The 13940-nt window shown below is 31.5% G+C and overlaps 1 protein-coding gene across 1 annotated transcript in view; it reads right to left on the bottom strand.

The window, feature by feature from the left end:
- Positions 1 to 7117: 7117 nt before the first annotated feature.
- The window catches only part of LOC131927282 (zinc finger protein 62-like), a 107906-nt gene continuing 101083 nt past the window's right edge, over positions 7118 to 13940 (bottom strand). The window contains exon 2 of the mRNA XM_059283086.1: positions 7118 to 9196. Within this exon, the coding sequence (XP_059139069.1) occupies positions 7613 to 9172 (1560 nt within the window). The 5' untranslated portion in view covers positions 9173 to 9196 and the 3' untranslated portion in view covers positions 7118 to 7612. The remainder of the gene's footprint in view (positions 9197 to 13940) is intronic.

Raw genomic sequence — 13940 nt, 5'->3', positions numbered from 1 at the left:
TTTACTTTTTAATTACTTTGTTTTGGTGTTGGGAAAAAAAATAATTACATAATTAGCGGGGATTGATCAAGTGCAAATGTTGTAGGTATTTTACGGATAAGCTTGGAGTATTAAAATTGTTCATCAAATTGAAACAGGCGCGTTCGTTTAAGTGAGTGCAAAAGACTATGAATAAGTTGGGGTACTATAGTCGTTCATTAAGCTAAAACAGGTGATTCCGCCCCGGGCGTTTATGTTCGCGTTAGTGTTTTCTTTGTGTTTAGGTGGGTTTGCGTTAGTGGTTGCGTTTTGATTTGGTTCGTTTTTGTTCTTTCTTTTTTCGTTTTTGTTTGTGTTTTTTTGTTTGGGTTTGTATTTGTGTTTTTGGTTGGTTTTGCGTTTGGATTTGGTTTGTTTTCGTTTGCTTTTTCGTTGTTTTTTTTTTTTTTTGTTGGTATTGGTGTTTGTGGTTGGGTTTGTTGTTAGGTTTTTGTTTTCGTTTGCTTTTTTGTTTGTTTTTTCTTTGTGTTTGTATTGGTGTTTGTGGTTGTGGTTGGGTTTGTTGTTAGGTTTTTGTTTTCGTTTTTATTTGTAATTGTGTTAGCGTTATGTTTGCGTTTTGTTATTTTGGTTGGTTGTGGTTTGGGTGGGCAATGCCGGGTTTATGATGATTACTAAACACACAGGTAATGGTCTTTAACAGAAAGGTTTTTCACAGAAGCCAGAGCAGGGCCTGGCCGGGACGGCTAGTATATATATATACATACACACACATACAAACACAATACGAATATAGGATACTCCTTTCTAGCCTGATCGGGTTTTGAAAAAAAAATTCAATTAAATCTAATCGCAACAGCATGTCATGTGTATGAGTGCATTGGTCTGTTTTGAAAATCTCTGTTTTCATTTATGATTAATACTTCTAATCATTAAGTCGGTTAAAAGTATATGAAGCTTTGTATAAGTAATGGTGTCTCGTGTTATGTTTATTTTTATGTTATTTTTTTGTATTTATATTATTAACTTTAACTACGTTTCATTTTTATACTATACCATTCTTTAGTACTTATTTTTTTAAAAATTATAATTAAGATAAGTAATTGCTTTTTAATTTGATTATTAAAAATCTATTAAAAAGAGCTTTTGAGCACCCCTATTTGACTATTTGAAAAAGGGAAATAATTTATGGAAATGGTTTGAACGTTTGCCTATCTTTCACACTACAGCTGTGTTTATTATTTTTTTATTTTTTTACGCAACAGCATGTCTTAGCTACTATATAACATCACTACTGTATTAGATCTGTATTCTGTTTGTTACTTACAAAACCACTATCAAGTTGCCAGTGACGAAACTAATATATATATATATATATATATATATATATATATATATATATATATATATATATATATATATATATATATATATATAATCTGTATCTAAACAGAGTAATTTAGTCTACTTCATTGCAATATATAACCATTCTGAGAGAACAAACTAGACACATTTTTGTTTTGTTCTTTTTTCTTTCATTTTTAACTGGTCAAAAATATATAAAGACGTAAGCTTAATTCGTGAATGGTTTCTCGCGTTATGTTTATTTTTTTCATTTTTGGCTTTTATAATATCAATTTTGAAAACATTGATTTTTATATCTATACCATTGTTTAGTACGTCTTATTTAAATAACAATTCAGAGAATCAATTGCTTTTTACTATACATAGTACAAAACTATGTAAATGAGATTCGTGGGCATCCCTATTTTAAAGAAGGGCAGTAAGTCATGGAAGTTGTGTGAATGTTTGCCTACCTTTCAGACTATAGCCCTTGGAGATTTTAAAATATTCTTCTACGTAACAATCTCTGCTATAGTAGACCTGTTTTTTTTTGTTTTTTTTTACAAAACCACTTTTAAGATGCATGGAAAACATAATTTTTGAAAAAAAAATTCATTGTTTTTTGGTTGGAAATGGGCCCCTAAACGTCCTGCCCCCCCCCCCCCCCCCGCACTGCGGGGTCTGGCGGTATGGTAGTTCCGCCCCATATAGGCCTACTTCTATTAATTTAATAGAAGTATTAAAGCATTAACAATGGGGCAACTTTTCTTTACATTTCTACGCACCTAGTTTCTAGATCTAAATGTAAAATTCTAAAACGATAGGGCCTAGATTTTTTTATTATTATCATTAGTCCTATTTTGTCGTCAACGCGTGGCTCTATCTCTCTCTATGGGTGTCAGTGGGCATTTGTTCGAGGAAAATTCGTCATTAATTTATATACCACTCTGAAATTATGGGATGCCGACCTTAATGGTAAGTTCTATTGGGGGGAAGGAGCCACAGCACGAGTCACACGAACTCAGTGGTGAATACTAATAATTACTAGATCTATCACATGAGCGTGATGGAAAATTTCTTGTTTAAACCACGGACCACTCAAGGCCATTTAAATATTCATAAAATCAAACAATTTAAAAAAGAAGACCTGGGTAGGTCACAAAGTTTTACCTCTCAATTGTTCCCGTATCAATTTAATTTCTCCAGCTATTCGAGCACACACAAATATAAACGATCATAAAATGTAGATAAAAGAAAAATCCTTTAAAAATTGTTCAATACACAAATTTCAAGTAGCTGAGAAAACTAAACCATCTATAATAACTGATATTTGCAGAGACTACTTGCAAAACCTGATAAGCCCACTTAAAAAAAATAAGTTGATTTTATAGTCTTTTTTAAAGGGTTAATTTAAGTAGAATACTAATTTTGTTCAAAAGGGTATACATTAAAGCAGTCACCCTTCAAAACATGTAAATGTTCCAATGTTAGGTTTAATTATTGCCCCATTATTATGATAAAATTTAAAAAATTATACATTAAGAATACATTTTATGGAAAATTGTATTTGTATACATTCTCAAACACCAGTCAGCCCAGGTAATAGTATATGATGCTTAATGAGCACATAGGTCACAACCATTTACAATTAACATTAACCTCAAATGCCAATGCAGGGCCTGGCCAGCACAGCTAGTATATTCTAGATGGCATGGCTAGTATATACACACATATAAATGCACATATACATGCCTATTGATTATGAATAAATAGAACAATTAACTGACATAAATATCCAGTCTATGGTCTATTTGCTTTAAAACAATATGTATGTATAATTGTACAAAAAATACCAGCAAACCAAATGTGTTTAATTTGTTTCAATCTTCATTAATTCATTATGTATTTTCATATAAAGAATATTTCTCTACAGACAATGAAACAGCCATTACAAATTACATTTTCAGCTTTGTAATTTTTCTACTTTTACTTTACTTGTTTCTACAAATTCTTATAAAATTGATAAAACTAAGTCAGGTTTAACACCACTCTTAAATTAATTACTGGGGACGGAGTGGTCTAGCGGTAGAGAGCTGTATGCGAAATTACTGTTTCTTTCTTAGAAAGATTTCATCTAATTATCACTGTTTGTTGTTACCATCACTAAGAGTTATTTTTACTTTCGCTAATTTTTAATTTATGATTTTTGTTTTCTTTAAATTAATGTGTATTTTAGTTTACATATATATGGTTAATCTTGAAAGATTATCTCAAAATTCTATGCTGAACAAACTATTAACTCCTTTACCGTGTGTCACGAGTAAACTGGTCATATGAAATCCTTGGCTTAACCATACATCACAAGTTAACTGGTCATTGGTTATAAAAGTCGACTGTATGCCGTGCACTAGCTCATTTTGTTACAAAAAAAAAGCTTTGTAAATCAATATCTAATCTAACAGCCAGCTCAAACTAATCTAACAGCCAGTTCAACGGCTGATGATAAAAATAGGTTATCTTGTGATATCAAAAGTGAAAGTGAGAAAGGTACAGGCTTTGGGGCATCACAAGAGAGTAAAACACACAGGAGAATTTAAAACACATTGGCCTCATTGGAATAAATGTTAACATACAGAAAGTGTTGTTAGAAAAAACATAACAATAAAAATTGACAAACACGTTAGTCATTTTATTTCATACAATTTTCATGTTACAATTACCAATAATTCACATATTAGAATTTTCATTGCAATGTTTTTTTTTATTAGGAGGCGTCCATAAAGGACGTCAAACTCATGGAGGGGGGTCCGTAATATTTTGATGATGTGGAATGAGCGGGGAGGGGGGGGGGGGGGTTCAGCTTGTGTGATGTCACACTTTTGCATCATAAAAAGCAATGTTATAAAGCGAGTTTTAGCCATTATTTCGCATTTTAAAAAACTGTTTTAATAAATTGTACCAGTAATCGATTAATATACTCTATGTTGACAGAGTTCAGACAAGATTTTTCAAAAATGTCGACGTTTTAAGAAAAACAACTACAATTTTGAGGGCGTTTGTAGGCTGAGGAGTGACTACATTTTAGGGGGGGGGGGGGGTGTGGGGGGTGGTGGTCTGGCTTTTTGTGACGAGGTGTGGCGGAGGCGAGAGGGGGAGGTAAATATGGGCCAAAAAAGCATGACGTCATTTATGGATGAATACAAAATTAAATAACAACTAAACCAAAAATTAAAGATACCAAAATGTAACAATTGCAGCTTTAGTCTCTCTTTTCTTCAAATTGATAATTTTTATTTATTTGTGCTGTTTTAAATTAAATATTTATTTATGTAATTGTTATGTGTGGTTAATCTCTAAATCCTATATAAATATGTGAAGAAAATTACTGTGAATTATTTTTAAACAGCTAGCATGTAGAGATGTGTCTGAGATTTGGCATAAAGTTCATATTGAGTAGGAGTGCAGAAAGATAAAATTGATATATAACATGTTACAAAAGCATTTAATTAAATTTAAAAAAAAAACTTTTATCTAGCAAAAGTAAGGAAGTGAACATGAGCCTTAACAATGGTTGGACCAAATTGAAACTTGAGGTTATTTCCATAAGACATGTAAATAGGGGAGGGGAGATTCCAAAATGGGATTAATAAAATAATGTCAAACAATGAACATAGAAGTTTTTAATTTATTTTTCACCAAATAAGTTTGTTGGCTATAGAAACTTAATTGCATCATTTTACTGATCAGAACAGAAACTTAAGTACAAAGTAAGCATCAGTCAATGGAACAATAATAAGCATCTTTTTATACATCTTAACATCTTATACATTTTAACTGGATCTGCACACCATAAAGAACTTAGTTCCTAGTACAAATGTAATTTATCCAGGTACTAATTTACCACTTAAAATTCAATCTCAATTCAATTTACTATAATATCTGCATTAGTGATGACAATATATACATCTCAAAGATTAGAATTTCTCTGGGGCAGCCAGTTTTTACATAAGGTCTGTGTGAGTTATACATAGCAGCCAGTAGAGTTTGATAATAAGATTTAAGATTCTTTACCTATCAACAGAATGATTAAAGTATTAAGGACATATTGCAAAAGATGAAAAAGTTTTTACAAAAGAATATTGTCAGCTCAAAAGTTTTGATGTCTCTGTAGGACAGTGTTTCTTCCAGACTTTTTTCTCTGGGAGGGGGGGGGGGGAGGGATGGCAGACACTGGTAAAAGTATGTTTTTAGTGTGCGCACTGATGCCTGGAAGAAACTCTGCTGTAGGCCTACCTGTTGGCCAGATGCCACTGTAACTGCCGGCCTGATGTCATTGTACTTGTCTAATGCAGGTTGTTTTACCTCTCAACCTGATATTCTGTCATGTTGCTGTATGTCTGACTGAGCTGTTTGTGAGTAGTGTAAATGTGTTAAGCTGTAAATGTGTAAAGTTATGAATGTTATTGTGTTACAGCACTTATATTGTAAACATTTAGTAAATGTAAATAAATGCACTGAACTCAAACTTTGTGTTTTATTTTAGTTAGCTTCTGTTATTGTTAATGTGTGTAACTGGTTAGTGCAGATTTAGTTAACTTCCTTGTCCCAATGAATGTGCATTGACAATTTGATATAATTTGAAAAAAAATAGGCAATTAACTGTGTGGCCTGAGCAAAACCATTCGGGTATAAAAAGAAAACCCTGGGTTTCTAAAGTTATAGCTTACTTCTCCTACCATACATATTTACAAATACAAAAAGAAGAAAAAATTGTAGACATGCAGCTGACATAATAGAATACAATTTCTTTTTATAGTCATAATACAGTAATTGATGTGGTATACCAGGGGTCAGCAACCTTTTTTTTAAAGAGCCACTAGCATTTTTATTTCATTATTATGGCATTTAATCAGGATTAGGTTAATAAATGTAATTTTTATTTAAAATAAATAACTTAATAAATAAAATGATATTAATATAGAATCATACAAATGTCTCGAGTAAAACATTAAAGTATTTTAGCTAGCTCTGTTCTGATAAGATTAGTAATCAAATAATATAACTATTTTAGAAGAAACCATTTTAGAAGCTAATACATTTTTTGTCTTTATGGACATCACTAGCTCAAGAGGTGTCTCCTATTAGCCAGGCAGGCCTCAACACGAGAAACTCGCTAACTGGCTTGGATATTAGTTTGATTACCGAATCTGTCACTTCTGTCTTTCGGTTCACATCTGACTTACCTTCCACCCTACTTGTACCCCACCGTCCAGTACCCGAATCAACCATAGGAAGCTAATAACTAAAAACAATGTCACTCAGGTCTAATTAATGCATACTGAAAGATAGAGAAATGCATCATTAATAAAATAACATTCACTATTGAAAGTTATTTGAAAACGTCGGGGGCAGTGGCAAGCATGGAATTGTCATCACTGGGCTGGCTACAGCACGGCTGTGGGGCTGGGTGCCCAAGCGGCTGTCAGCTGTCCGTAAATTTTCTACCACACCTACTATCATTGTTCTCTGAGTGTTTTTATCCCGTTTAAAGTTGTTGTTTTTTTTACAGTATAATAGTTGTTAACAGTTTTGAAAATGAAATAACATGGTGTATGGAACTCAAGACAAGAGCCACATCTTGATACCAAAATAGCTGCATGCAGCTCAACGCAAGCCGAGCCCTGTAGCATACTCTTCCACAAAAGAACCTTTTCATAATACAAATATAAAAATTAATAAACTATGGCCCACTATTGGATGACCCTAGTTAAAGTTATGTGAAGAGAAAAAATAATAAAAGGATACTTAATAATAATAATTTGCTCTAGAATTAATTATTTTTGTTGAAAAATTATTTAAATGGGTGTTAAGTCATGATGAATTTCCTAACTTACCACAAGAATGAATTATTTATGAGTATTAAAATTAGAAATATGAGAAAATCTTTTGTAACAAACATCACATTCATGTGGCCTCTCTTCCTGATTGATTTTTCTAATGTGCATTTAGATTAAGACTTTAAGAAAATCTTTTATGACAAATACCAGATTAATGTGGCTTGTCTCTTGAATGACTTTTTCAAGTGCACTTAAATAAGAACTTTGAGAAAATCTTTTATACATACATATGGCTTATAACCTGTAAAAACATATATCATAACAAATTATTCTTCTGAGTCAACTTTTTGTGACAAATATCACATTCATGTGGCTTCTCTCTTTTATGAATTTTTTTTTAGTAAAGTAATTTGAGAAAACCTTGGATATCAAACATTACATTCTTGTGGCCTTTATCCTGAATGAACCTTTTTATGTCTTAATAAATTAGAACTTTTAGAAAACCTTTTATGACAAACATCACATTCATATGCCATATCTCCTGAATGAACCTTTTTATGAGTTCTTAAATTAGAAATTTGAGAAAACCTTTTATGACAAATATCACATTCATGTGGCCTTTCTCCTGAATGAACATTTTTATGTGCTCTTAAATAAGAATTTTTAGAAAACCTTTTATGACAAACATCACATTCATGCGGTTTATTTCCTGAATGAACTTTTTTATGTTGTCTTAAATTAGAACTTTGAAAAAATCTTTTAAGACAAATATCACATTCATATTGCTTATCTTCAGAATGAACTTTTTTATGACATAATAGATCCTTTACATCCACAAAGATTTTATGACAAACATCACATATATGAGGCCTCTCTCCTAAATGAACAATTTTATGTTGTAATAGAACATTCTTATCCCTAAATTTTGTATGACAAACATCACATTCATGTGGCCTTTCTCCTGAATGAACCTTTTTATGTAGTAACAGACCTTGCTTCCGCAAAAAGTTTTTATGACAAACATCACATTCATATGGCTTATCTCCTGAATGAACATTTTTATGTTTTCTTAAATAAGAACTTTGAGAAAACCTTTTATGACAAACATCACATTCATATGGCTTATCTCCTGAATGAATATTTTTATGTATATCATAGTTAGATCTTTGAGAAAACCTTTTATGACAAACATCACATTCATGTGGCCTTACTCCTGAATGAACATTTTTATGTTTTCTTAAATAAGAACTTTGAGAAAACCTTTTATGACAAACATCACATTCATATGGCTTATCTCCTGAATGAACATTTTTCTGCATATTAATACTAGAACTTTGAGAAAATATTTGATGACAATGAACAATCTTATTTTTGTCCCTAGACAATTGTAGATTTTCTTCAAGTCCATTTTGTTGTTTGTCCTCAAAAAATAAAAATTCTGTAGCTAAATCTTGTTTTAAATTTTCAGTAGTTGACAATTCTGGTTTTAAATTTTCAGCTGTTGAAAATACTGCTGTTGCAACAGGTTTCTTATTAATTTTTTCAATTGAAAATGTATTATCAGGATTAAAATTTTGAGAAGTATTAAATGACTTGTTAGGTTTTATATCCTGGAAATTAAAAAATGATAATTCTGGTTTTATGTCATTAGAAGAAGAAATTTCTGGTGTAACATCAGGTTTAACATTTTCAGGGGTTTTAAATGTCATGTCAGGTTTTATATCCTGGAAATGAAACAATGTTGATAATTCTGCTTTTATGTTTTCAGAAGAAGAAAATTCTGTTGTAAAATTAGGTTTAACATCTTGAGGGGTTTTAAATGTCATGTCGGGTTTTATATCCTGGGAATTTAAAAATGTTGATAATTCTGTTTTTATGCCTTCAGAAGATGATAATACGATGGTTGATAGATCTGGTTTCAAATCTTCAGAAGATGAAAATTCTGTTAATTTATCTGAATGTATTTCTACAATAGATGAAACTGCAGCTAACACATCTGTTTCCATCTCCATGCTGGACAGCTCCTCAGAAATGAACTGATGATTAAAAAAAATGTAAATGTTAAACCAATGTAAATGTTAGCCAAAACAACTTATAACTAATAACATGGCAATATTTGCAACACATACCAGACTTTTGTAAATCTGATTACTAATGATTACTTACTAAGATTTGATATGAAAATAGATAACCAATAATGCAAATCCATAAGGACTGCAGAATAATATCTTGAGCTACCAGTTTTTTAAAATTATTTTTAAAAACAGAAATACAAAGATATTAACAATAACAAAAATCAAAACTTGATTTGCTGTTGTTAGTTTTTAATTGTAAATCATCTTCTTCTTCTTCGTTCTTAATTTTTAGTGTTGGAAAGGATCGAGCCTTATCTGCAAGAGGGTTTGAACTCGAGACTTTTTTTTGAATCAACCATGTGCTTTTGCCGACTCGACCATGCCTCCATCACAATTAAGGATACGTGTCAACTGGTTATGCACCATTGAGATTTTTCGGTTTAGCAACCATGAGCTTTACCGACTCCACCACGCAAACCCCGTTAATTGTAAATAATAAGTGCTTAATCTTATCCAAATATGTAATAAAAGTTTTAAAATTAAATTTAATTAAATTTGTATTTTGTGATAAACAGCTTAATAAACACTTGCTCTCTTCAGGTAGCTTGGCACTAATTTGCACTAAATGTTTTTTAGTGTGACAGAATAGGACTTGTAAGTTCTTGTTCTCTCTCACTTAAATTCAAGTCCTGTTAGCCGGGGAGAGAGAAAAATTTGAACCAAATCAATTGTTGTGAACGGGACTCCTATTTATGACAAAAAACATGGTGGCTTCAAGATTTAAAAATCATAAAAAGTTGCCAAAAGCAACATTTGCAATAATTTTCAACGCTTTTTTATTTGTATGGCAGGGAACAAAGATATGTGCATGCATAAAAATTTTGTGGCGGTTAGTATATGGATTTATTGATTTATTTTTTCGAAATAAGTATAACAGTAAAAATATATAGGCATATAATTCTAGTGAAACGCGTTCCAATGGTTAGTGTAATATAATCAAAAAGATACAGCAAACAAAAAGGTAGCTGATATATTAAAGGGAATTTTTTTTAACATGCAGTAAGCTTCTTTAAAAAAAATTGCAATTTAACATAGGCTTTATTTTTATTCAAGCTACCTTACATCTAGTAGTCTATCATTATCAGTGTTTACGATTTAAAATAACAGTAGATTTACCAGAAGCAACCATTCTATTAATTCCAATTAATTAGAATATTCAATTTGGTTTGAAAAAAAAAAACGCAAGCTGGCAAGTATCAAAACGAGAACTTGGTACACATCTTTATAAAATTTACAAGTCCTATTAGCTTGCAATGTTTTTGTAACTGACATAAAATAATTAAACCAAGTTACTTCTATTTAACTTATAATTAATACATTCAGTTTAGAAATATAAAAAATGATAATCGATGAGGAAAACTTCGGTGTAATACATTCAGTTGCGAGGTATATGACATGAAATGACATTTAAAAAGTCTTAAATTATTGGATTTCGGGCGTGGCATACATTTTGTTTTCATCGAGTATATAATAAAATTATAAAATTAATAAAGGTAATAACAAAACGGCATTATTGAGCGGTGATCTTTTGCACAGGTCACATAAAAGAATAATTAAAGGTTAATTCATTAATTGTGATATGTTGGTATAAAAGTATAAAATTAAGACTTTTAAAGACAAGATGCACATATGCTGGTATCTAAGGTCAACTGTGCTTAAGAAGTACATGATGTAAACACAAAGAATGTGGGGTATCATACCCTAGCGGTAGAGCACTACCATGCTAACTTAGGGGCCTACTGGATCCGAATGTATTTATAAGAGATTATTAGTCCCCCAATATATGAATAGGCTACGGAATGATTTTGCCGATACCTGCTTTTAGAATGCGTCCTACGGAATTAAAAAATGCTAGGAACGATCAGCGTCACTTTGTTTTTTTTTAACTAAAAACCCCTTGTAATAGTAGTAGGCATAATACTTATTATTCACGCACAGCTAGTTCCATAGAATTTATTACATTTATAAGCCTATATGAAATTTTTAAAAATACCATTGTAAAGTTCTTTAAAATGATACCTTGTTTTTAAACAGCTATACTCTATAGTTGTCTATAGGCTACTATTTCAGAATAATACAAAATAGTAAATAAATAGGCCTACTATTTTTCTTTAATTCAATGGACGCGAGCCTGTAGGTATTCGAGAGGTCCATTAAATATTTTTTAAAATCATACACGACATAGTTAAGATTAATATGGTTATAAAATCCTGTCTGGGTTTTTTCAGACTTTACTAAAGATTGGATGTATTTGATGTTTTTAATATTTTGGGTAACTAAATAAAAATGTAAAAAGCAAATATTATTTGGTTTTCACGTGTAATGGCGACATAAACAATGGCAACCCGCTATTCGATAAATTTTATTGTACACATTGTAAGCGAAATAAAAGGAAAACTAGGTCATGGGGTTTAAGTTTGCATTGTTATTTAAAAACTTTATCTGCAAAGTTTTGTAAACAAATAGTTATCGATCATGGAGTTCCTGTACAGCCAATCAATATTTGTCTTACGAAAGTAAAACATCCAGTTATAACTTAGGCTTGATGAAAATAAATAGAAATGTACTACTTTAAACTCAACAAATTATTTTCAAGTTCTCTGGATTTGCAACTTTAAACAAATTAAAGCATTGAATGATTCTATTTCTAAAAATATAAAATTTCTTAATGCAAAAATGCTCATTTACTTTAGCAGCCATCTTGTTTGAGATTTTTCAGGCTCAGAGATTCAGGGGAAGCCACTCTATTTTACGGGTGTTGGGAAATTGCGAGACGCGAAAAGCCTTTATAGCCCTCTCTCTTCTTCGCAATCGCATTAAAAAATAAACCGGGAGTGATCTCCCCTAAACTTTCTCGAATATTCTTATATAAAATAACAGGGGATGGGAACTCGGACATGATTTTTAATCCATTTTAAATACTTAAAGTTTTAAAAATAGAATAAAATCTCGTAGACAAATTAATTGCACACCAAGTGAACGCCAAATAAAAAAGCGCATAATAGTGCGCAATATTATTATTACTTTTAAAATTTACATTAGTTTTTTGAGAAATCGGAAATAGCGTAAAGTACTACTTCCAGTCAACGGAAATGACTCAAAATTTAATAGAAGGTAGAGAATTAGATCTTTTACTTAAATATGAAATTTCATTTACCTATCTGAAATAGTACTCAAGTTATAGGCTTTTGAAAAATTCAAAGTAGGAAAAGTACCACTTCCGGTTATCGGAAATCGCTCAAAAGTTGATACGGATCTACGATTTTGATAAATTACTTATATATGAAATTTCATCAACCTAGCTGTAACGGTACTCAAGTTATCGTGTTTACACACGGACAGACAGACAGACACACAGACAGACACACAGACATACGGTTCAAGATTGCAAAATTATGTTTTTCCGTATCAGTGAGGTGTGAAACGTCGAGATTTGTAAAAATCTCGATTTTATTTTTTGCACGATTACAAGACTTTCTCTATACTTCGTTTATACGAGAAAGTAAAAATTGCTAATGTGGTCGGGGTCAGTATCGTACGCGGGGGGGGGGGGGGGCAGGAGGAGCGGCCGCTCCCCCTCTGGCCATTTTCAGCAAAGTGGAGCCTTTTTGGAAACTTTTAAAACTCAAAGTTTTAAACAATGATTTTTGTTAAAAAAAATATTTTTGGTCGGCACATCTATGTAAATCACAAGATTTCTTTTCATGCAGCAATTAAGCATTATTGTACTAGTCTAGTAGTGTCTACGTTTACACAACAAGTATTAACAGCTGCATCATTTCGCCATTCTAATAAACCGGGAGTGATCTCCTCTAAACTTTCTCGAATATTCTTATAAAAAACAACAGGGGATGGGAACTCGGGCTATAGACATGATTTTTAATCAATTTTAAATACTTAAAGTTTTAAAAATAGAATAAAATCTCGTAGACAAATGAATTGCACACCAAGTGAACGCTAAATAAAAGAGTGTTTAATAGTGCGCAATATTATTAGTACTTTAAAAATTTACATTAGTTTTTTGAGAAATCGGAAGTAGCGTAAATTACTACTTCCGGTCAATGGAAATTACTCAAAATTTAACAGAAGGTAGAGAATTAGATCTTTAACTTATGTGTGAAATTTCATTTATCTATGTGAAATAATACTCAAGTTATAGGCTTTTTAAAAATTCAAAGTAGAAAAAGTACCACTTCCGGTTCTCGGAAATCGCTCAAAAGTTGATACGGATCTACGATTTTGATAAACTACTTATATATGAAATTTCATCAACCTAGCTGTAACGGTACTCAAGTAATCGTGTTTACACACGGACAGACACACAGACACACACACACACAGACATACGGACAGAGTTGCAAAGCCCAGTTTTTCAGACTGGATTACACACAAAACCTCTTAATTTTGATACATCTGGATTGATAATTTTTGCCCGATTAAAATAAGTCCTCTATACTTCGGATGTGATGAAGGACTGAGGTGTAATACGGTGAAAATTGTTAAAATTTCAAGTGATTTTTGTGCACGATTACAATACTTTCTCTATACTTCGTATATACGAGAAAGTAAAAATAACAATTACGATGCAATGCGATGTTTAAAAAACATTTACGGTTGGTACCACTTGATAAGAGGGGTGTTAAGT

The sequence above is a fragment of the Physella acuta genome, unplaced genomic scaffold, assembly GCF_028476545.2.
Source record: "Physella acuta isolate Inbredline_101_S28 unplaced genomic scaffold, ASM2847654v3 ptg000087l, whole genome shotgun sequence".
NCBI lineage: Eukaryota > Metazoa > Mollusca > Gastropoda > Physidae > Physella > Physella acuta.
Note: the sequence above shows the minus strand (reverse complement) of the source record. Positions and strands in the feature narration are given on the sequence as shown.